This window comes from Crocodylus siamensis, chromosome 1 (assembly GCF_052110815.1).
Source record: "Crocodylus siamensis isolate JL-2025a chromosome 1, ASM5211081v1, whole genome shotgun sequence".
NCBI lineage: Eukaryota > Metazoa > Chordata > Crocodylia > Crocodylidae > Crocodylus > Crocodylus siamensis.
Window position 1 is genome coordinate 189,317,160 of NC_143395.1, and position 22,586 is coordinate 189,339,745.

Below are 22,586 nucleotides of genomic sequence, written 5' to 3' on the forward strand. Positions count from 1 at the left end.
TGTGAACTCTGCCACCCCAGTGAATAACAGATCGTGTTTTGAGTCACGTTGTATTTATTCCAATGCCATCATAGGGGTTTAAAATCATTTTCCTTCTTTTTATGACCTGCGTGAGGATGCCAGCTTGCTCAGCCTCTCATTTAAGGGGGAATGGTAGCAGGGCTTAGATGCTGATGAGTTATAGCAAGGTTCTTAAACTGAGCTAATTAAAAGCACTGCAGTTGGACCTGTGTGCACTGATTAGATATGGCTCATCCCCTAGGAAGGTGTAGTCCTAGCCATGGGTGGACTGGTGCCTCTCTAGTCTGGCGGGGGCACCAGCGGCCGATCGCTGAGTCGGCGGCGAAACCAGAAGTGCCTTCCGGTTTCACGGCTGGCTCTTCCAGGGGGTGCATGGCTGATCTCAGGGGATCCATGTGCACCCCTTACGCATCTTCAGGGACTCTAGCTATGCTTTCCTAAGGTTTTTCTGCTCTTTCTGTGTCAGGGAGGACAGGGAATTCATCTTAGTTTGGGAGTTAAACAAGATAAGGAGGGATAAGTAATTTTCTCCCTCTTACCAGAAGAGATGGAGTCTCTCTGTGGGTGATGGACAAAGGATACACTGCAGCTGCTATAAAGCAGCATAGGAGTGAGAGGGGCCTTCCCAGCCACTGCGTAGATCCCAAATGCATTCATATGCTTGAATAGCAGGGATCCTGGTTTTCTCTGATTTAAAAATATCCCTGATTTTTGGTTAAAAAAAGTAACCCCAAATCCACATTTTTCCATGATTAAAATGAAACACCACTTATATATAAATTGGGAATTTTTTTAAATCGGAGAAAACCAGGATTCCTGTTGATCAGGTAGCAGTGGCTGTTAGCTGCTGGAGGTTTAAACAGTATGGTAACCAAAACAGAAGCAGCTGGTTTACACTGGAGCCCTCCACTAACAGTCTGACGTTGCTCTGCTGGGCTGCCTGTAGTGTATTAAATTACATTGAATTAATTGACATGCAACTGAATTAACTTGCATATATATTGCATATTGTTCCCCTTCCCTGACCACTATTGCTAGATTGTGAGCTCCTTGGAGCAGAGGTGGTCCTTACAGTTTAGAAAGCACCAAGCAGATGGTTAGACTATTTGAAGGAGGAAGTCTGCAGGTACAGGAGGTGCTCTGGTGTCATGCCATGACCCGATGTCTGCAAATTTCTCATCCTTAAATTCCTCCCACCATTTGTACTGGGTATGTTAGTTGCTCTGAGGTCTCCATGTTAAAGACCACATTAGGGTCAGATAGCTTGTTCTTCTACATAACAGACTAAAGAGATTTGCATGGTAATGTTTGTGTCAAACCTATGTAATCCTTGCTGGCATGCTAGGCCAGGCAATATGCCCAGTTCTGGATCCTCAGGGTGCCAGGAGCCCTGGGAAACCCCTCAGGCAGGTCTGCTGACAGGTGTCCGATGGGGAGGTGTGTCCCTCACCCTCACTGCCCAATAATTTACTTTAAGTCCAATAAACAAATGGGTTTCCTTATTATACACAACCATATACAGAAAAGAAATGATTAATCGAGAGAAGAAACATACATCTATGTATATGATATCAATAGTTAATAATAAAACCAACAATTTGAATAGAATTTGCAACAGCACCAATAGATGAATAATTTCACCACACTGGGTCGTCCTACTTGCATCAGACAACCTCAGTGATTACATTCACCTCGTTATAACACTTTAAAACAGTTTCCCTCCCATAACCCAGGTTGATTTCCCTCTGGTTATGCTCCCCTTGCCACAACAATAAATGGCAACACGGCTTTAACTATGATCCACCACTACATGGCAGAGGCGAGGCTTCTGCTGCTCTGGGGAAGGTGGACTCTTTGCTCTTTCTTGGTAACTCGGCAAAAACAAGTCTCCAACCAGCCACTCCAGGCAACAGGTTTCTTTTCTTTAGTTTCCTTCTGAAAAATACACCTCCTGCAAACTCTAGAGGTTAAGTGTCGCCTCACACACCCGTGCACATTTGGGATTCTCGCAGCCTGCTCCGTCTCTGGGCTGTCTGTCTCCCGCAGCACCTTCACATGCAGACAGGGGATTCCCTCTCCCGGCTTCTAGCTAGCTTACCAACCCCTCCCCACTTTTTCCCTGGGTACCTGTGTCCCTGACTGCACAGCTCTGACCTGGGTGGGGAATCAGCTTCTCCTGGGGTGACTCAGGATCCCCTCTGTCCAGAAGTCTGCTCCCCAGCAAGCCTCATCTCCATTCCCTCCGTCTGGGGGAAGGATGGGCTGAGTCTCTGCCGCTCTTTCCAGGCTGGTATAGCTCTCCTGCCACTTCTCTCTCCACCTGCTTTTCCCACCCTCAGCTTTTATGGCTCCATAGTAGCCAGTCAGAGCCAGGGGTTTGCAATGGGGCCTCTGGTTACAATTCAAATCGTCCAGTAAAAAGCATACATTGTGCACAGCATACCTGCCGTTTGGAAAAGCTATTGCTCTCTCTGCAAACTTTTTGCTGCCTGTCTTGCTGTTCTTAGGCACAGCTCACCCACTCAGCTTGCAGCCAAGCGAGCCTTTGCAGCTGCTACACCTATAATGTCTGAGCTTTGTTTCTGTCTTCCTAACAATACATCCAGACCTGGCATGGGTCTGGCAAAGGTCAGAAAATTCATCGCATCCTCAGGGACGTGGTTCCATGTGATAAACTCAGTTAAAAAGACATTCACCTATGTGGTTGTGTGAAACTGTCTCCATCAGCTCCCAGCCATTGGATTTCACATATTTCTGTCTTTTTGCTCCCAGTCACACCAATACTCATAGCTAAATGGAGATTAATGCTAGGCGTGTGTTAATGCTAGATTCAAGGAGGGGAATGAGCTACAGCTCTCCTCATGCTGTAGTGACAACCCTGTATTCCTAACCAGTTAATCCAACCCAGGGACAACAGACAGAGCATTTTTTTCCTTCTAGCTAGTGAGGAGCCTTAGGTCACAGACCCATAATACTTAAGGGTGTTTTAAATGTGGTTTCAACCTGGAGAGCTTTACAGTGTGGTTTACATCTGAAGAGGACAGCCATGCACGCCTGTTAAACCAATTTAAATCCATCTGGAAAGGTTAAAAAATGTACCTGAAAAATCAAGTACTATTTTCAACTTGTTCACTGTAAACCAGTTCAGTTTTATGTGTGGACTCCAAGTGTGCCATGACACAAGACAAGTCAGTCTTCCAGGCATCCCACATTACATTATTACATTGCTTCTCCTCTTCCACCCTCCAACCCTCGACCACATACCCACCTCAACCCACCCACCAGAACTCAATTTTATGTCTGTCTGCACCCTTAATTACTGTTCTCTCTCCCTCTTATGAACCTCTTCAGGAAAGATATTTACAGAAAGGTTTCCTTGCATGGCTCTAAGTTGTAAGTTGTTTCCTGAGCCCACAGGTAAGAGCATTGTTGTGTTACGGCTGTGCTGTGCTGCTGTTTTTGGTTTTGGTTTTTAAATGTGGTTCTTTTTGCAATGCAGGTGGAGGTGCCTTGTGTGACTTGGATCCATGCTACTAAACCATGTATATTTTGAAAAGGAGAGAGGGAATGAGAGAAAGCTGAGGTGACCATTGTGCTATCTGTTACTTTTTTGGAAGCTAGCACAGGTTTCCCTCTCTTTTAAGAGAGTTTCCCAAAGAGAAAAAGGCTGGTAAACATGTTTTTTAAAAAGCCTGCAAATGCACAGTGTGAAATTCATTCATTGCCACTGAACGTGGCCATTTTACAGTGCTGCCAGTACTAGTGAAACATGTCTTGTCGTTCTCCCTATGTGCCTGGAGCGAAGTGTGGGCTAAAATGTTTACCCATAGATTGAAAATGTGTTCCTCACTGTTCCTTGGGCCTCTCCTAAGACCTTGATTTGGGCAGGGATTTTGTGCTAGGACTTTGTTGACAGAGGCCATGATGGACTAGCAGGAGTCATGATGCCTGCTACTTGGCTTTGTTGAGACAAGTTGTTTTCTTGTGGCCTGTACAAAAAGGAGGTGCTTTGATTTGAGTGCTGTGACACTTCTACTGAAGCACTTGGGGAGGAGGCATAGAGAGCCTTGCACTTGCAAGGAGGCATGGAGAGCATCCCCTCTATCCTACAGTCACAGCAGTGGGCCTGTCTCCTCCAGCTTTCTCTTTGCTGCTGTCAGGAAGCAGCTTGAGTAGCATCCTCTTTGACAGCATAACAGAATGGGGCTTATCTTTGCTTAGGGACAGGAGCTCTGGGAGTCCCCAACCCTTCTTGTATGTTTATATGGGCATCTGCTAGCCCTGACCTTAATCCTTCTGCAAAACAGGGTGCAAGCCAGAATGTCTGGATAGGGTATTTCCAGTAGGGCAGAGGTATCAAACATAAGGCCCATTGACCAGTTCCAGCCTGTGGAGCTGTTCTTCTAGTCCCCAGGGCTCCTGGTGGACTGGGGAATTCAGGGGTCAGGCTAGCAGGGAAGAGGGACCAGCCACCCAGTCATCAATGGTAGGATGTAACAGGAGTCCATCTCCAGTGGTGGCTGTGAAGCTTTTGCAGGCTGAGAAATTCCTTGCACCCTGCTTTGGCGCAGTCCACCTTACTTTTGTCTGCCATGCCTCAATATAAATTGTTGTTAAAGTACAGGAGGCTGCCCTGATCTTACACTAATGATTCCCAGGTGTCGGGGATCAGCACCTTAAGGGCTAATTGTGTGGCTCCATTCAACCCCTACACCACACCCCATGCCTTACAAGTATTTTGAGTCAGCAGCTGAGTGGGACACTTGTCCCTATGCCTCCAGGCCATTTCAGGCCTTCCTTCCCTTTTTGGGATTTTAGCTTTCCCAGCTTTTGCCCTGCTATTCTGGCTGGTAGCCAAGGCCCACTCTTCTAAGCCTGGCTTCTGGGTCCTAGCTCTAGTGTTGCCCCTCTCAGGTACTAGGCTCCTGGCCCCTGTCTCCACCTGTTCCACACTCTGGGCTCTGCATCCCTGACCTCTGCCTCACTCTGGGCTCAGCACCTACTCTGCCTTGAGCCTGCGCCCCAGCAGGGCTCAAGACAGTCACATACCCCTAGGACAATAATGGGACCTCCAAACAACCCCTTTAGTCTCACCTCAAGCCACTGGTGTAACAAATCAAAACACTCCAGCCTTCTGCTAGACACCCAAACCCTTACTGGGCTTAACATAAAATAAAGGCCACTTGCCTGCATAACAAGTCTCTCTCTCTCTCTCTCTCTCTCTCTGCCATGGGTAACTGTTCCTTGTTCCCAAGTCTGCAGAGCTGCTTCCTTCCAGTCCCAGTGTAGATTCAGCGGCTGAGAGAGGCCTATGCCAGCACAGCCCTGTTTACCCCACTGCATCCTTTGCTGGTGTGTCTACAGACATTGGCTCCACCACCAGCAGGGAATCCAGCCCATGAAAAGCCTTGTGGTCTGGATCTGGCCTAAGGATGGTGGTGGTGGTGGTGGGTGGGGGAGGGCAAGGTGAGTCTGACATCTCTGGAGTAGGGAATAATTTCACATCATCTGTGCACAGGTGAGTGTGGGCAGGGAGGACATTGCACATAGCATAGATCCACTGCAGAAGGGTTTCCCTCTCCTCCCATGACAAAAGGAAGAACTGAGAAGTTGCAGCCTGCCCTCTATATTGTTCTAGACTTTGCACGGCATGGTTATCTCATGTGTAGGGCTTGTTGGGAAGCTGCGGTAGACCTCTCCCACTGCAGACATTGAACACCATAGGGCTGCACGTGGTGGGAGAGACAGCCAGTACCTTGAGTGAAGGTATCTGAATTGGGTCTGTAGCAAAAGGTAAACTGATGATTAATGTGTGTAAAAACTTTATTTGCTCTGTTTTGAAAAGGAAATGCTGTCAAGTCAGTCCTTTAAAAACCACAGCCACCTATTGGTAGTCCTGCTAGGTTTGTTGCAATTGCTTCTAAACTAGCACATTTTGAATTCCTTCTTACTTGTCTGCTTAAGGAATGAAAAGCTACATGGGTGTTTAAGTGCCTTTCCCCTTCCTCCCCACACTTTTTTCTCAAAAAGAAAAGATAGGTATTCTATCAACAGACAGAAAATGAGCAAGGTCATAAAATGCATACATAGCTTTGCTGTCACAGCTGGAAGGTGTGGGGCAGGGGGGCAAACCTTTGACTCAATATTTAGGAGAAGATTGTTTGTACCAATAGTCAGAGCATGGCTCCTCCAGGCTTGGGTTCCCCCTCTCAGGGCACCTCTACACGTTCATTAATATAAAGTAGTTACTGCACGTTTAGTTTGTACTTGCTTAATAAAGTACTAACTAAATACACAGTAACTATAGTTACTACACAGTAGTGCTGGTGCAGTTTTCTTGTGACGCTTACTGTGCAGTAGCTTAATAACACTGCGCAGTAGCTTATTAGCATGGTTTTTGACTGGCACGCTACTACACAGAGTTATTAGGCTAACGCACAGTGAGCATCTCATGTAGACGTACCCACAGAGAACTAACATGGCCTAAACTAGGACATAAAGTAGGTCCCTCTAAACAATGTAGGAAAGACCTGTGCTGTGATCCACAATGAAACATACACACACACACACATGCTTGCACTCTCTCTCATGAAACCAATAATTAGTCAACCCCTTCATTTGTCTGAAATTGTGCAGGGAGCATGCACACTGCCTACACATTTTTTCCACTGAAATTTGCATATGGATGAAAAAAAATCGATATGAACCAAATACTCATTGAGTTGTCATGCTATTGTCCAGCTTGCTGGAAATGTCTCTCTCTGTTCTGGTGTGTGCTACTGGTATCTCTCTTGCACCAACACTTTTCTCTTTCTCCTTTCTAGTGGTGGTGGTGGTGGGGGGGGCTGCACATCTGAGTAAGTTGATGCCCATGTGCACACATGAGACAGGGTGAGGGTGGTCCATAACTACCATTGTCACCCTTCAACTTTTATTCCAGCTGATTTTCAAAATATTGCTTTAATGCATCCTAGGTTTAGTGCCAAACATACATGTTGACTTTGTGCTGCGCTAATCAAGTGTTCTTCCTGCTTACAGCTAGCGTGTAACTCAGGGGTGGGCAAAATGGTGGATCTGGCTGGTGGCTGGACTCCATTTCCCAGCACCCCATGCTTACGTGGCTGGGGATGGTTTCCATGGAGACCCCAGCAACACCTGTGCTGTGATAGTGCAAGGCTAGGGTTGACATGGAGATTGGCAGCAGCTGCTGGGAAATGGAGCTGGCTGCCAGTGGGATCCACCATTTTGCCCACCTCTGCCCCGGCTTCTCGCAGTGGTGACAGCATGGTCCAAGGGAAGAGCTGTGATCTGCTGCCTGCACACCCTGGAGCATTCAGGCTTCAGACTGCAGCTCTGCCCTGGCTCTGGACCATGCCATCACTGCTGCAAGATCCCAGCCCATCCCCGGAGTAGCTTCCTGCCCTGCTAGTGCTGCTGGGGTCGGTCTCCATGGAAACCCTGTCCCCAGCGGGTGCTGCTGGGGTCTCCATGGAAACCAGTCCCAGTGACATGGGCAGGGGCTGCTGGGAAATGGAGTCCACTGCTGGCCAGATCCAGCCTGTGGTCTGGACTTTGCCTGTCCCTGGTGTAACTGCTGCAGTCTGCAATGTATTGCACTCGGGCACATCCTTGTTACGTTCACTGGAGATCAGAGCAGTGGATAGTGTCTGCCAGTCAGTGGTGGCTCTGAGGATGGGGGTCCTAATCAGTGCTCTAGCTAGTGCCAGTTTGGGTAAGCGATTTCTAACTGAGAAAGTAGCTGCAGCTTGGAAGCAGCTGTGGCCACCTGAGCTTGCCCCCTTCAGCAGGGCTAGCAACCATTTGTATGGAAAGCTTGCAAATTCTTGGGGCTGACATTGGGTGACAGGTTATTGATGGTAGTGTAAAGGGGCTGGGGAGCCCAAGGGGACCTTCTCTTGTGGGCAACCTCTAATCTCGTTTTGTCAGAGACAAGGAGGCTCTGGATTACAGCTTGCTTCTTCCCCACTATACTTGTGGATGGGAGGGAGCCTCCCTGGAATGAGTATGGAATTAGAGGATCTAGCTGTCACAGGCAGCAAGTATCATTTCACAGATTTCATAGACATTAAGGCTCCTTACAAGATCATCGGGTCTAGCCCCGTGCCCAAAGTTCAGGCAGTCAGCAAGGATCAAATGATCCCAGCAGGATAGGCATCTAAGCGTTTCTTAAAGGAATCCAGAGAAGGTGCCTGGGGTCTATTCCAAGCCCTGGGGACTCGGACAGTAAAAAAGTTTTACCTTATGTCCAGTTTAAATTGGCCTTCCAAGAGTTTGTGACTGTTGGACCTAGTCTTCCCATGGGGTGCCCTGGTGAAGTTCCCGGTGCACACCCCTTATATATCATGAGCTCCCTTGCTGCTTTTTCATGGCAGGCTGGGAAACCACAACTCCTTTCATGTCTTTTTAAATAACAGTGGCCCATCGAGCACTTTCTCTTCCCTGCCAAAGGGCTTTTTCTGACCTTATTTATATTATAATTTCTGCCTAGCCTCCCTGTAGGGACAAACAACAGGAGGGTGCTGGGGTGCACCCAGGAAGTGAGATCGCCTCCAGACGTGTCCCCCCAGAGCTGGTCCACAATTCCTGGGCTCCGAGCTGCTTCCTTGGCCTTATTCACAAGGTCTGTGTGCTGGCCAGGCTGAGGCAGCCAGCCAGCCAGTGCACAAAGCCACCTGGGACCTGTGTGAGCCAGCAGGTCACACAAATGCCCACCTGGCCAGGACTCGCTATGAATCCTCACTGTGTGTAGAAACAGCTCATCACAGTCATCTGTAATTTTAATCAGTCAAAATGTTCTAGGTGCCAATTAAGTTCCTTTGCTTGGTAATTGGTCCTGCGGTGTATGTGTCTGGCTGCGGTTGCTGTAATAAATGAAGAGCAAGGTGGTCTGGCATCAGACGACTAAGAATTGTGGTGGAGTTTCTCACGGGAATTTTTTTTTTTAAGGAAGATCGGGATGTTTTTCCCCCAATGATAGGCTCTAGTTCAAAGAAAAGTTCCTTGAGAACAGACCTATATTATGCTGGTGGTCAGATGTGATGCTAACACAGCCTCTTCTGGCCTTATAAGCCATGCCTTGCTCAGTGAATCTTTAATGTCTGTTTGGAAAATTTTACCCAAGAGCATTTCAAAAGGGTTCAAGTCCCATTTTTAAAGGGATGTGGCCACTTAGCCCTTCAGAAAGATTTAGGGACAGTAGGGAGTTTTACCACCATTTTATAAATTCTCACAGAAACTTCACCCTAAGATCAGAAGGGGCCATTGGATCAGCTAGTCTGACCTCTTTGTAACCGAGCCATGGCGTCATACTCAGCTGGCCCTATATGGGACTCAATAACACATATAACCACTTGAGTCTTCCAAAACCCCTTGATTTGAAGATGACAAGTGAAGAGAGTCCTCCACTTCCGTTGGTAGCTTGCAACCCATGTCACCCATCTGGAAATAAGATGCAGGTTTGTACCTGGCTTTAACTTGTTGCCGTTGGTTCCTGTTAGGCTTTACTACCCAGAATTTTTTCTCTGAGGTGTATAAGGAACTCTTAGCTAGAAAAGGAAGATGGCATAGAGTGTACCCTCAACAAGTTTTCAGATGACACCAAGCTGGAAGGAGTAGTAGATACGTTGGAGGGTAGGGCTAGGATTCAGGGACCTAGACAAATTGGTGGATTGGGACAAAACAAAACTCATGAGGTTCAACAAGGACAAGTGCAAAGTCCTGCACTTAGGACAGCACAGTCCCATGCACCCGTACAGGCTGGGGCTGACTGGCTGGGTAGCAGCTCTGCAGAAAAGGACCTGGTGGTTACAGTAGACAATAAGATGAATATGAGCCAGTAGAGTGGCCTGGTTGCCAAGAAGGCTAACAGCAGACTGAGCTGCATTGGTAGGAGTGTTGCCAGTAGGCCAATGGAAGTGATGATTATTCCTCTCTATTCAGCACTGGTGAAGCCACGTCTGGAGTACTATCTTAAGTTTTGGGCTCCCCACTACAGAAAGGATATTGACAAATTGGAAAGAGTCCAGCAGAGGGCTACAAAAATGGTGAGGAGGCTGGGGTACATGACTTCTGAAGAAAGATTGAGGGAACTGGCCTTATTTAGTTTAGAGAAGAGACTGAGAGGGGATTTAATAGCAGCCTTTGACTAGATAGTTTCATAGTTTCTAGGGTTGGAAGGGACCTGAACAGATCATAAGGTCCGACCCCCTGCCCTGGGTAGGAACAAGTGCTGGGATCATAACACCCCAGCCAGATATCTATCCAACTTCCTCTTGAAGACCCCCAAGGTAAGGGAGAGCACCACCTCCCTTGGGAGCCCATTCCAAAGCCTGGCAGCCCTGACCATAAAGTAATGCCTGAAGTGGGGTTTGAAAGAGGATGGAGCTGGACTGTTCTCACTGGTGGCAGGTGACAGAACAAGGAGCAATGGTCTCAAGTTGCAGCACGGGAAGTTTAGGTTAGATATTAGGAGGAATTTTCTCACTAGGAGGGGAGTAAAACACTGGAACAGGTTACCCAGAGAGGTGGTGGTGGAAGCTCCATCCTTGGAGGTTTTCAAAACCCAGCTAGACAAAGCTTTGGTTGGGATGATCTAGTTAGGTCTGGTCCTGCTTTGAGCAGGGGGTTGGACTAGATGGCCTCCTGAGGTCCCTTCCAACCCTAATTTGCTGTGATTCTGAGAGAGTGAAGTTACTTAAGTGTCCCATTATAAAGCATTTTCCCCCATCCTTCAGATAATTTCTGGGGCTTTCGCTTGTTAAAACTGTGGAAAGCTGAACTGGAGGAAACTATTCCACTATTGGGCCCAGGAAAGCTATATACAGAGGTGAAATCACATCTCTTGTCTTTCTTACTACTCCTTAGTACTTTGTTACTAAGGTTTATATATCCAGGGCTTGCCTTAACTTTTTTGGTTTTATTTGCCACAGTCTCATGCTGAACACTCACATTCTATTAACTGTCCCTTAGTCCTTCCCAGTCACCATTTTAAGAATGTCATCTCCCAGTTTGTAGGGCCTGCATTCTTGCTGAAATATATTTTTATGTATCACAATTAAATGTGCCCACCAATCCATATGGCCTTGCTTGATTACTCTGTTGTCTTCAGTAATTAACCTGCTCAAAGTTTTCTTCTCTAATCTTTGGCCTTTTTCACCCTAATAGCAGGTCCCAATACACTGATGACCTGAGTTGAAGCCTGTTTGAGTCAATGCAGTCCAAAGCCAAATCCCAGCCCTACTTTTTTTTTTCTTTTTTTTAATATGTAGCATTTATGGAGACAAGTGTTTACCTAAGCAGTGCTGGAAGTCATGGAGCTTGTACTTGGATAGGCTTGTTTTAATTTCCCCACTATCCTTCATGTAGAGGTTGAATGTGAGATGCCATATCTAATGGGCTGTTACTTCATGTACATTTTGTTTTTTTATTTAAAGAACAGGGAATTGAAGACTGCAGAGCCTGAGAGTGCTTCTCCTCTGATCCACACTCCAGGGCTAATGGTGGGAAAAGGCTCGCTGATCCTAAAAACATTTGTAACGGGCTGCCAAAGTCTTTCTAGTCTTGGCACATTGCGAACAGTGGGACTTCAGAGCCTGTGTGTCACCTCATTTATTACTATATTCTCTCCCTATTCTCACAGCATTTGTTATGTTGTTGAATGTTAACGGTGCATTGCTAAAATTTCCTAGTGGTTCCACTTTTCGTTTTATTATATACATAAGATAAAATTTGTGACTGCCCTTCAGGTCACTCTCCCAGAGAAACTAGATGTGCTGGTTCCATCCCATGCTGAAAAATGAGGTAATAAGTGGTTGTTCCTACTTTCCAATGTCGAAGAAGAGCCATAATAGCCCCATGCAGCTAACCAGACACCAGCAGCTGTGTTGCTTTTTTTCTCTATGATCTGATGTTTGAGGTGTTTAGATCATTTGTTGTCAGTTATGCTGGCTTGTCTGGTGAGTCACCTCCCTACCTGGTCTGTTTTAAGAGGATTCAGACTACCTGGTTTTCATCAACACCAAAAGGAGACAGTCCCTGTAATTAAGGACATGTGATAGCCATGCCATGCCTGTCCAACTAAGCAGCCTTTGGTTTATCCTTATAAACCAACACCTGTGAACAGAGCTGGGTGAGAAGATTTACAGTAGTTAGTAGAAGCCATGGTTTCTTTATAGCCATCTTTAAATCTTGTGCTTATGATTAACCATAATATAATAAACAGGATCCCACTGTATGTGTATCTGACCACACACGAGTACTCCAAGTTTAGCTCTTATATTTCAGATGTAGATCAACTTGCACCAAGACAGGCTTTTTCCTTGACAGAACTGCAAGTATTTATTACCCCCTTTCCCACACTGTAATTTTTTTCTCTAATGAGAATGCAGGTACCAACTGTTTAATTACAGGTTTATTTATAGAGTTGCTTTTTATGGAAAACTGCAAGAGAAACATTTGCCTCGCAATAGTTTCTTTCCTGGCAATCATGTTCCATTTACAGAAGCACTGCATGTTAAAATACCCCAAAGCATGAGTTACTATAAACTTAATAAATACTTTACAAAAATAATGCAGAGGTTTTCTCCCTTAACATCATGAACAGTTCTAGAACTCGCCCTCCCTTCCCTCTTTGAAAAATAAGTTTTTTCTGTTTAATACTGTGCACTTAATTACTGGAAAGAATTATAATATGCCACCTCTGTATCTTAGTACATATATTTTAAAAACAATGTAAAGCCTGTTTCTCCTCTTTCAAAAAGTGCCTCTTTCTTAGCAGAATTCTTCAAATTCAGTTTGGATACTGTGGAAATAACTGATTCCTCAAGCTTTGTGTTAGTATCTTTTTAACCAGAGTCACCAGCCAGAGCAATTTTGGGCTTTTAGGCCCTGTGCTTTACACATGTGCTTAGTTCATGCACACCACGAAACGGATCCTCACTCTATAAAATGACATAAATCCATTGACATGAGGGGGAACTATGACAAGTCTCGCCAGCTGTGGATCTGCCCATGAAACTGCCTACTTGTACGTCTTCACAAGGTCCAAGCCTTTGGATTCTTCTGGGGTAGCTGCAAGGCTGCATCTCCTTGACACCCTACCCCAGATGCGTTTGCCAGGACCCGTTTGCATGAAAAGCCAAGTACTTTCTAGCAAGGAGTGATTAGGGTTTGGGCTTGGTTTCCTTGTCACCAGTATTCCTACTTGCTTTTCCCCTTCCAATAATTAGTATTCTTCCATCCCTAAAATCTCCTCCTGCCCCGTAGAAATAGGACTAAACATTTTCACAAATGCTTCTCCAGAGAAAATACTTTTAAAACATCTATATTCATATTAAATAAGTTACGTGTAAAAACTGCTTGCTTCAGAATGTTTGGTGGTGGTTCAATCAACTGTCCTAATGCAGCAAAACCCAGGCTTAAAATCCTGTTCTGGTCAGAGGGTTTAAGTACATGCTTAAGTGTTTTGCTGATTCTCATTTCATTTATCCCCAGGCTTCACTTACTTCACACACATCCAATGCTGTGGTGACGGGCAGATCCTCACTTATATACCTGAATCAACAGGTATTTTGCTATTGACCTTAATGAGGGTAGGATCAAAGTTTGACTTAGATTTTACAAGTGTGATGTGGAAGAAAAGCCCTTCTTTTAGCCCAACTATATTCATTTTCTCAAGGTTTTGAGTTAAAAAAGTAAGTTTCTGCTATATATGCTTATCAGGAAAATGTGTGTACATGTTTGTATGAAGCAAGAGAGCTGAGTGTGTGAGAAATGCATATAAAAATTACACACACTGCAAAAATACCCATGTATTATATACAGATATATACATTTGTTAGGAAGAAAAAGCGATCTTTTCCTTTTCAAGCAGATCATTCAAACCAATGTTTTCAGTCTTGCAGCAACAAAGTCTTTTCAGTATTCTCTTGCTTCTTGGAACTGCCTGTAATAGTCTTCATCTGAAGGGTTTTCTGTACATTTCTGGCCATTATTAGGCGGCCGTGCCTCATTGTATCTGCTCCAGTCCCCTTTGCAGATAATCCAAGGCAAAATGTCTACTTTGTAATGGAGCTCCGCTGAGAATTCAATGCTGATCAGGTTTGGCGTGCCTGCCCCTTTACCCCTGGTGATCAGCTGCATATTGTCATCGTAGCAGCAGTGCTGTGCTGCTAGAGTTGTGCTCTCTAAGGAAAGCATGGACCGGATGCAGTAGCGTGCAGTGGGTTTGTATATCTCCAGTTTTTCCTTTGGCCCACTCGCATCTTTCCAGCGAAAGTTTTTGCGCTTACTTCGATCGTATATCTCAGCAGTGCTGTAGGCAACTTCTGTGGGGTAGGAGCAAGGGCAGCTGGGAAGGTCATTGACTACTTTGTGCATGTATTTCTTCAAGAACTCACTTTTACAGCTCATCCATCTTTCACAGCTGTCAGTATCTGTGTGAGGACAGGAAGTGAAAATGCTTTAAGACATTTCAGTGCTGCAAACATGTCAACATGACAACTACAGGGAGAATAAAATGAAGATATAATCACATTTGAGAAATGCAGCTATTCAGCAGGAAGCTTTGCTTAACCAAGGCAGGGCTGCAAGGCCCACTTGACTGCAGTGTGTTACCTTATCTTGTTGCTAACTGAGAAGACACAATCTGTTGATAAAGGAGGCTCCAAGTAATACTACAGCATATGACAACACCACGACAATACAAATCTTCAGTTCCTGCACAACTTTTATCTTTTTGGGATCTCAACACACCTTGCAAACTTTTCACTGAGCCCCCCAATAAGCCTATGAGGTACAATAAGGCATTATTTCCATTTTCCAAATGGATGAACTGAATGAAACCCAGGGAGTTTAAGTGACTGGCCTTAAGATGCCACGCTGACTCTGATATTGGGAATCGGAGCCTGGAGACCTAGATGCCGCTACCCAGGTCCTAAGCTGAAGATGGCACGACTGCCTGGTTGCATCACCTAGTTGACATTGCAAGTGAGGCTCAAGCAGTTTGTAACGACACCACCAGAAACTCCACGCTGATAAACTGATGATTCTTTAATTCAATCAAGCTGGGTGCATCTATACATGCAATTAGCATGGCTGAATAAACTCTGGCACAATTCACACTGGAGTTTATTGCTCCTGGGCACAGTGCTTACATGTGTGCCTGGGGCCACAGCATGTTGAGCTGGGGTGGTGCAGCCCCGGCTGGCAAGGTGTCACAGGGATTAACCTACCAGCCTGGAGCTGCTCTGCCCTGGATCAACATGCTGCAGAGGGGCTGGCCGGGGCACCAGGGTGCTACAGTGTGGGGCTAGCTGGCAGGCAGCCAGCTCCAGTCACTGTCTACCTGTGTGTTGTGGTACATTAGATAACTCCACTGTGGGACAGAACTTGTGTTGGGCAGTACTATACTACAGCAGGGTCAATTAATTTCCTGTGGCCTAATAGTGCCACACGTGTAGATAGTGACACTTTACTGTGGAGCTAATTCTGCAACTCCGCAGTAAAGCGCACATGTAGATGCATCTACTGTGGTTTCATTTACTTCTCTCGCTTCATTCTGTCTTCCCCAAAAGGTTCTTTAAAGCAGCTGTGATCCAAAAAATGTCAAAATGATCTCTCTCTGACCTGACACTGGAACCACTTCTCATAACCGCTGCCAGTTCTGCTGCCAAGTGGTTTGGGTTTCAGAAAGCCTTTTGGATACAAACACTTTTGGATGCTACATCATATATTTTAGGATGTTCTTGTGGCACCAGACCCATGAGGGGCCATGGTCAAGGAATGTACAGACTAGTAGATTCTATTTAAATATTCTAAATTTTTCTGAAAGGGACCCGTGACAAAGCTTGGTTGAGAAACAAGACAATCTGAGTTCAAGGTCTGATCCTTAACAGCAAGACAATCAAGTGACCTGGGGCATGATTACTGTATTTTCTCACATACAACATGGCCCCAAATAGGATACATACCTTGTTTTGAGGAAAAACGAAGAAAAACAGTTATTTTCTTCAAAATACTGGTAAGTAGCCATAGCTGAATGGCAAATTCTAGAGATTCAATCTCTGCTGGAGCACTTACCCAGCACAGTTTGACTGCCCTGTAGAAACTGCCATTACCATATTTCCTCACTTACAGCATGTATCCCAACACCTAGCAGCTGAATTTTGGAAAAAAGTTGCTTCTTGTATATGAGAAATTACTGTAGTTTTTAGATGAGGCAAACTCATGAATCCAAATGCTGTGTGCATAGGGAGAACAAAGACACCCCAAACCGAAAAGTTTGTTTATTACTGAGAGACAAACTTGGCTGGCAGCTTCTTACCAACTTCAAATAGCTTGGTGGCATTGAAGTCTTCGCTTCCTGCAAGTAAGCTCACTTCTGTGGCAGCTGTCCTGAAGGTGTCTTCGATCCCTATACAAACACAAAATGATGGTGTTTAGATTTTCTCTTAAGAGGTCAGGGAACAAACAATGCAACCTCCCTCTTCCCTTGCCCTGCTTATATTGCCCAAAGTCCTGTTTATATTGCCTGTATTGAAATGAATACTGGAGGAAAACACTGAAAGTAAGAGAAGTGGAAGGATTCCCTCTGCCAAGTGCAAACACAGAAGTGTGAAACTGTTTAGAGACAGCCTCTGCTCTGCCTTTTTTAAATGTTGGGATGCAAGAAGGCATGTTAGCTGATAAGCAAGGATCCTGGTTTTCTCTGATTAAACCTCCCCCCAATATTTATATTAAAAAAGTAATATATATTATATATTTAAAAAGTTATACATAATATAATATATAAAAAGTAATATATATATCTATATATTAGTGCTGTTTCATTTTGATCACGGAAAAATGTGGATTTTGTGTTACTTTTTTCAATCTGAAAATTGGGGATTTTTTTTAAATCAGAGAAAACCAGGATCCCTGCTATAATAAGCTTGTCTCTGAGTTACTAAAACTGCAGCTATAAACCAACAAGATGAGAATTCACCTGCGTTATACTCTCCAGTCACATTCTCTTCTTCTGCTAGTGGAGTGAAAGGAGTGGGTGAGGGATAGATAAATAAAAAGTCCATAATTCTTAGCAGATTCAAGCTCCAGTTTGTTATAACATTTGTTATTAGCAGGCGCAAATATGGATCACTAGAAAATCTGTAGGAGATAGTCATCACTGGACTAATTACATTTTGCCAAAAAAGGACATCCTTTTTGCTGCTATTTTATTTAGCCCGTGTGTGCTCATATTTGCCAGCTATTAAAACAAAAAAGCCCTTCACACCAAGCATTTAAATTGGTAAATGTTTGTTCTATTTTACAAGAGATTTCCAAAGACAGCAGCACACTCTGAATGTGCCGAGCTGTGTGATTAATAAGCCAATTTACCTTCCATCCCCTTCCCAGTGAACATTCTCTAGGTCCTGTAACTGGGGCAGAGTAACACAAACTGGTGGCGTACAAAGCTTCAAAACAGCCCCAGGTTTTTTTTCAATAAATTATGGTGAGGTTTTGCTCGGGCAGTAGATGTAGAAGAATAGATACCCAAGAATCCATTACAAGGCAATAATTCACTGCAGAGGATCTTCTGGCATTATAAACAGTAGAAGCTGAGCTTTGCCCCTGTCATTTTAAAAATGTCAGCACAGCCTCAAAGAGTGAATTACGTTCTTCTTGCTGATCCTTGGGTGTCTGTTAAATGACATAATGCATTCTTTCAAATTTGCCACTGTTTGATGCTAGTAGGTAATAAATACTGGAGACTAGAACTGAGAGACACATGGCCTTTTGGGATTTAACCCATTGTGTTTAGGTTGGAGGAGGAGGGGAGTAGGTTCAACAGTAAACTTACTGCTGGATTGTGTCACACATGGAGACATGGCTAGCAAATAGTGGGTCTGATGGGTGTGTGTGCCTGTGTAAGAGAGCAGCTTTCATGCACACTTGACTGCTTGTACAGGGACTTTAAACATTCTCTCTCCAGTAGTGCCATCATTTGTATAGTCCCAGTGTCATACTTTGGATCTGAAAGCTGTTTTAGGTCTTTCACCTTTCTGAAGCACAAAGTAAAACATGGCCAAGGTGTTAGTGAAATGCATGTTCTAGCACAGTGTTGTGTTGGTCTGTGTCATATCAGTAAGGGGTGCAATTGTGCAGGCTCGGGGTGCATTTACGGAAGACATTTACTGCACAGTAAACTAATTAGCTGAACATTAAACATTTCAGTGTCTACACATGCACCCCTATTAGGCTGGATACAAGTATGCAGAGTAAAAAATTCCATAGCAGCACAGGTTTAGATGCTGCCCAGATGCTTGGGACCCAAGGGTGCTTCAGTACAGGGGCTGTCTGCTGGCTAGCCCTGCACTGAAGCACCCTCGTGCCCCAGCCTACCCCTCTGCAGCACGTTGAGCCAGGAGAGCATCCCTGAGCTGGCAGGCTGACCCCTGGGGCCCCCTGCCAGCTGGGGCTGCTCTGACCTAGCTCAATGTGTTGTGGTCCTGGGAACATGTACAAATGGTGTGCCTGGAGCAATAAGCTCCAGAGTTTATTGCTTCACATTAACATGCATGTGTAGATGCACCCTCAGGGTATCACACAGTGCCAAGTCACTGTAGTAAAAATGTTTAAAGATCTAAAAAACAACTCAGTTGTGAAGTACTTTATAAAGGCAGCCTTAAATTCATTATAGGGTGGATGTTAGACTTTACATATACGCTCAGTTGGAGGATGTCCTTGGATTGGAACCTTTAAGCAACCAGAGATGGAAGTATTGTTATAGTGAGAGGCCTAGGTGAGATGGCCTTTCTAGGCCCTATGGTCAAAGCAGGTTTGAGCCAGAACTGCACCTTAATCTAGCTATTACATAGATTTATTGCAGGGCAAGACCTCTTGTTTTGAGATTTCTCCAATTAGTAGGCAACATGGACTGAACAAGACAGAAAAATATTTATGCTGGACCTCCTTGGTTTTCTCATTTATATTCAGAAACTTCATACTGAAAAGGACAAGAGCTTTTGTGACTTGATGTATTTAGAAAAATTTCCCTTTAATCAAATACCAACAGCATTTATAGCTTGTAGAATGTAAGGCCCCAGTGGTCCTAAAACACCTCCGTGGATGTGTGGCACAATCCATTAAGAGGCTTCTTTTCTGAATCAGCATAGAGCTATTTGCTCCTGATGTCAGGGCAAGTGTGGCATTTGAATATTGCCATGTATGTTCTTCCTGCCAAACAGTAGAAATGTGGCTGTTCTGAAACTGCAGATGTGTGCAAAGTGAAGAGATTGTCCGTTTCTTTGGGCAAGAACTATGGTATTGTGAATACAGAATGTGCAGCTGGGCAAGCAACAACCGATGTGGACTGGCAGTTCACGACTGGTCTCAATGTGGACTGGCAGGTTTTGAGAGAGCGCCGCCAGCAACAACAAAGTTTGCCTTCAGTGTGAAACCATGTCTGACAAACTTAGCCCCAGCAACGAGAGATGTCCAGTAACAGACATTTGGTTTAAGAACCACATGCAGTAAATCCACCCAAAACTGAAAATGCAGGCACAGTACCTTATGGCCTAGTTGGCCTCCTATTATACTGCTGCATATAAAATCCATGTTAATAAAGTAAGCCTCAGAACCAGGGCACAAATGTCTAGGGAAAAAAAACACTCAAACATAGCCAAGGAACAAAGGAAACTCTGATCTTCAAACATGTGTGGTGAAGACCAAGACCCTGACCCATCCCCATCTGCACCTCCACCCTGAGCTAGTGCTCTGGCCTCTGGCACACAGACTCTTCTTATAGAAAGCTGATTCCATTAGCCAAACCTGGACAGTTTGGTCGATCACATGTCCTTGACTCTGTGGCTGTGCAGGCATAGCCGCAGGACCTGGTCCGCTTCTGATTGCCACTCCCACAGGTCACACTGCAAACGGACCACGGGCTCCAGTCTCCCTCACCATCAATGTAATCTGAATGAGAACAAAGATGAGGAAGGAAGTGAGAAAAAAAAAGATGAACCCCTACTACCAAAAAACTACTGTACAGTGTTTTTTATTAAGTAGGCATAGTATGAATGTAATCCAGATGTGTCTACCTGAAACTTGGGCTGAATGCCAACCCTAAGTCTGCTGTTTAAATGGTTTTCACACTTGACTCTCCTTGGGGAAATGCATGCAGCATTATTTGAAAAAATATTTCCTCTCTCTTTTGACCTCTTGGCAGCTGAGAATCTTCAGCTGTAAAGCTGGGTCGTGAACTAATAGTACATGCATTCAAACATTATTGTTCTTATGCAGGAATAGGCTTTCTGATCACCAGCTAGAAGGACATACAAAAATAATAATAAAAGAAATCCTTTCTCCTCCCAAGAAAATGTAGTAATAGTACCACAAAGGAACTGGATGCTTAGCTGCTTTTTAAGACAGAATGCATGTCAAGCATTTTTTTTTTGAGGGCAACTTGTATGTGGGTATTTTTGCCTCATCCTTCAAGCATCAGAGCAAGAGAAGGAGGAATCACTGCTGTAGTGAACTGAATGAACACCCTGCACTCCTGGGAGCAGAGGTTTTATTGCAGTTCACAGACCATTTGTCATTGCTCAGGGTTTGATTCTGCAGCATTAGCAGTTTTTTGGGGAAAGAGCCATCTTTTTTGTTCTACATACATACAGCCCCTAGCATTACAGGGTTTTGGTCTGTGACAGCAGCTCCCAGCTATCGCTACAACAGAAATAATTAATGAACAAGACTATTCTCAAATTCAATTAAACAATATTTCACTTACTATCTTGAGAATTTTTCAGTGTTTATGCTCAGTCTCCACTGGCCAGGGAAACTGCACGAGCTTGAAATGTGCTAAAGCCACCTATGAAACTGGCTTAGCCAACAAACTTCAAGCGCTAGTATAGATGGGATCACTATGTTGCCGCTTCTGCATGGGAAGTCTGAAAAGTAGTCCCTGCTAACAGGGGGCGTTGGATCTTAATCAAGTGCAATATCATAATCTCAGTCAAAAGGCCAGGAAGAAGGGATGGCTTGCCATTCAGACCATGCCGTGATTTGCAAAGGAGAAGACTTTAATGACTACCTAAGTGTTGTACATATTTCAATACGTGATATACAATATATGGTAATAAATAGGCAGGGCCAGATTTTCAGCCAAGTGTCACCTACTCTTTCTGTTTCTACACTTGTCATCTTTTGCAACACTGCGCCCATAATTGTTTGTGGAAACAATTTAACATGACTGAGATGTCCAACCATCTACTCCGTATGTGCTATCGTTAAATATGCCCACAAGCAAATGCAGGTACAAAAAAGAGGAAGCACTTCATAATCTTGACTCGCAATACTACCTAGAAGCCAATGAGAGGACTAAGTCACAGTTAAGACTCTAGAGTTAAAGGTCCAAAACAAGGAAAATTAAGGCTGAAGCAATCCTTTGCGGCTGCTCTATGGGATCTAAGGGATCTATGGGATCTAAGCAATGCAGTACGAACAGTAAGGAATCAAACCACAACTGTGAAACCCTACGCTATACTATCTACAAATCTGCCTATGTATTGCCTGATCCTAAAGGTTCAATCCACCTGGAAGCCCTGTGACATATATACTAAACCAACTCCCTGAAGTTATCCCAAGTGTACATAAATAGACTTATGAGACAACAAGTAAATAAGTACCAATTTCTTTCTGTTTCCTGGTTTTTGCAAGTCTTTCAAGCACCAAGCTGAAAACAATCGTTTCCATCATGACACATCTGGAACAGTTATACATACAAGCTCAAATGCAAACTGTTCTTGCTGAACACACCACTCTTCACACATGTCAGTTTAACAGGTCTTATTTATGTATCAACAAACGTGACCACATTGTTGATCTCACTTATTTCTCCACCGGTTGTATTTTAGTTTCCAAACCACTGCACATGATTCTAAATTTACACTTACCCTTGCACCAAAAATAAATATGAAACCTTGTTTCCTCTGTTTAAAAAAAGTATGCTTTTGACTAAAAAAAGTTCCTCTTCTGGGATAACTGGTATGATTTGCAAGATTATAGACTTAGTACTGGAATGTGGCTACCACCGTCTAGTTTGTGAATCTGCACAGATTTGTATTTAAGAGCTGATGAACAAAAGCCACATGCTGAAAAACTGTTTTGCTTGGCTTACTTTCAGCGATGCCTCATCATTCTCATTTCCCCCAAACTCGTTTTACAATCCCAAGATGCCCATAAGAGGTCTGGAATGCAAACTCACCGTACTCTGTCTGCTCCTTGGATTCAAAAGTCCGGTGACTGGGTGCATGCCTATCCCACCCACCGAGAGGGTTTAGGAAGTTGCTATCTTCAGTGGTGCTGTCATACTTGTAGTCCTGATCACCACTACTCATGCGAGTCAAAGTCGAGGACCTCTGCCACCAGTTTCTCCAGTCAGGTGATGGGACTGACCAGCTGGGCTTGCTGCTTTCTTTGTGCAGGTCCTTCTCTGGTTCAGCATCAGTAGCATCAACCACTTCTATGGTAACCTGTGGAGTTCAAAACATATAAAGCTGATGAGCATG

General features: G+C 44.5%; 1 protein-coding gene across 1 annotated transcript in view; it reads right to left on the reverse strand.

Annotated features, from left to right (window-relative positions):
• Positions 1-12,433: 12,433 nt before the first annotated feature.
• The window catches only part of ISM1 (isthmin 1), a 50,137-nt gene continuing 39,984 nt past the window's right edge, over positions 12,434-22,586 (reverse strand). Inside the window, exons 3-6 of the mRNA XM_090051301.1 lie at positions 22,283-22,550; positions 19,849-19,992; positions 16,364-16,453; positions 12,434-14,474 (exon numbers count right to left, since the gene is read on the reverse strand). Of these exons, the coding sequence (XP_089907427.1) occupies positions 13,957-14,474; positions 16,364-16,453; positions 19,849-19,992; positions 22,283-22,550 (1,020 nt within the window). The 3' untranslated portion in view covers positions 12,434-13,956. The remainder of the gene's footprint in view (positions 14,475-16,363; positions 16,454-19,848; positions 19,993-22,282; positions 22,551-22,586) is intronic.